At 32.9% G+C, this 2,512-nt stretch overlaps 1 protein-coding gene across 1 annotated transcript in view; it reads left to right on the top strand.

The window, feature by feature from the left end:
- csgalnact1b (chondroitin sulfate N-acetylgalactosaminyltransferase 1b) overlaps positions 1-2,512 on the top strand; it is an 8,682-nt gene that overhangs the window by 4,746 nt on the left and 1,424 nt on the right. Inside the window, exons 5-6 of the mRNA XM_016517943.1 lie at positions 503-681; positions 2,164-2,252. Of these exons, the coding sequence (XP_016373429.1) occupies positions 503-681; positions 2,164-2,252 (268 nt within the window). The remainder of the gene's footprint in view (positions 1-502; positions 682-2,163; positions 2,253-2,512) is intronic.

Below are 2,512 nucleotides of genomic sequence, written 5' to 3'. Positions count from 1 at the left end.
TATATATATAAATATCTGTTAGTCCATATAGCAAAAAAAATGGGCAGAATATATTTAAGCTAAAATGTGTTTCAAAATATATTTACAAAAAGTATTTTCTATAAATATATTTTTTGGCCATTTTTGTTTTTGTATATTTTGAAAATATATATATATTTTAAATAATTTAAAAATGTTTGAAAATTTTGCCCTCCATATATTTCAATCCAAGAAACTACATTGATATATTTGCAAAAAAAATGTTATTTGTTGTCTGCAACACATGTGAACATGAACATTTGAATAAAATTAAATAATGAATGAATCCTAAATGTAGGCTACTGTAAAATTGGAAATGTATTTTTGAATATTAAAGTTGAAACTAAATATATTTTCAATTTAAAAAATATATTTCATTGAGTTTCATTGTTAACAACATATTTTTAAACTGTATTTTGGCCAGAATGTTTCACAACACAGTGATCTGTTATGATGAAACTCTAGACGAGTCTCTGTCCCGCAGGAGAATGAAATACAGGAACGTGACTCTGATCCGTCTGAACGAAGCCTTCTCCAGACGACGAGGCCTGGATGTCGGCGCTCGAGCCTGGAAGCGAAGCAACGTCCTCCTGTTTCTCTGTGATGTGAACATTCGGTTTAGTGCAGAGTTCCTGAACTCCTGCCGTATGAACACAGAACCAGGTACAGCACTGAGAAAACCCAAACGCCTGTCAACAACTCTTTCATAACGAATATAGCAGAGGACCTAGGACAGATCCTTGTGGCACTCCATACTTTACTGGTTATAACTGAGATGACCCCCCGTTTAAATAAACAAAGTGGGTTTGAGCCAGGTTTCAGTCAAGCAGAGTACATCAAAACTATTATCTGTGATCATTTCATTTACAATAACTGCTTTGGGTGCGAGTGATCTAATGTGTAGGAGCCCAAACTTTAAAATTTGTTTTTGTTCATTTATTTTGCATTTTTCTGGTTTATAAAAATGCGATATGATGATATATAACAATGATATTAGTGATCTTTTGGCATTTATAGCGTTGTCTAGCACAAATATCAGTGCGGCAGTGACTCAAACACACATCTGAGCATTTAAAGCATTCCTGTTGTGCTGAAAAACATGAAAATGAAACCGAAAATGAACACTATGAACAAAAATAAACATTCTAGCAAAAACACAAAACATCTATTGTATAGCTTGTCAGAGACTAAACAAATATAAAATATGAGAAATCAGTAACTCTTATTCTGTTTTAAAATTGTTCTTTCCTTGTTCAATTTAACATATTTCAGCTATTTTTATGTTCAAAATGAGCTGCACAGACAGGGTAATATGATCAGTTATCATCATAGCTGATAAGTCTGAAAAACATGCCTGATTGTTCTTAAGTAATTAAGGGATTTACGCTGAAAAACATGAAAATGAAACCGAAAATGAACACTATGAACAAAAATAAACATTCTAGCAAAAACACAAAACATCTATTGTATAGCTTGTCAGAGACTAAACAAATATAAAATATGAGAAATCAGTAACTCTTATTCTAATGGCCAGTTTTGTTCTAAATGAGAGTAAACAATGAAGATGTGTTCAATAATATGAATTGTCTTCTTTATTTTACATCATTACATTAACTTTTTAAAGTCTTTTAAGTTTGTGAAAAAAATGAATACTAAAACTTTGTTCTTTTGAAATTAGGGTTAAGTAGACTATAAAAAAATATGTTTTTAAGGAATGTTTTACAAGAAAATACTATTTCAGCCGTTCTACTTCAAAATCAGTGTTTCACTTGGAAAAACTACTAGCAATTTCTGAGTGAAAATTGTTTCTACACCATTTTTTCCCCAGTGTATAAAGCAAATATATTTAATTTGGTTTTAGACTGTTGGACCCTCGACAGACAAGCTATATGATATATTATATATTCTTGTGTGACAGCATGATTGTTAGCAGTTATTACCACATGGATCACCAGTCTTTACAATCTTATATAACAAATGCACAAAAGAGTGTTTTAGTCTCCCTCCATTAAATCTTGGGACCTTGTATCACTGATTAGATGATAGAAGTACAAATTCATTATGCAGCACGATTCGAGTCAGAAACAGTGTTAGTTGCAGGCTAACACAAGAGGGAGCTACTGAACTCCTCATGTGCTCTCACAGGTCAAAAGGTGTTTTATCCAGTGATGTTCAGCCTGTATAATCCAGAGGTCATCTATGGTCAGCATATTCCTTCTGCTGAAGATCAGCTGGTAAGATCTCCTTTATTCAGTGTTAGTTGCTATGTAACTTACCAAATATATAATTCTGAAAACTGTATGAAGTACATCTTTACTTAAAGCTGCAGTCCGTAAGTTTTGCCTCTTTGTCGCCACCTCTGTTTGAAACCTGCAATTACAGTTATTTGCAAAATTATCTTCATTATGTGGGTTGTGCACCGGCGCGGCTCCAGCGCGGATGAATCTAATGTTTTGAGGTGAATGTGTGGATACTGTACTTAGGAATCACAGAT

The sequence above is a fragment of the Sinocyclocheilus rhinocerous genome, unplaced genomic scaffold (genome assembly GCF_001515625.1).
Source record: "Sinocyclocheilus rhinocerous isolate Xijiao unplaced genomic scaffold, SAMN03320098_v1.1 scaffold493, whole genome shotgun sequence".
Lineage (NCBI taxonomy): Eukaryota > Metazoa > Chordata > Actinopteri > Cypriniformes > Cyprinidae > Sinocyclocheilus > Sinocyclocheilus rhinocerous.
This window is presented reverse-complemented; position numbering and strand designations above follow the sequence as displayed.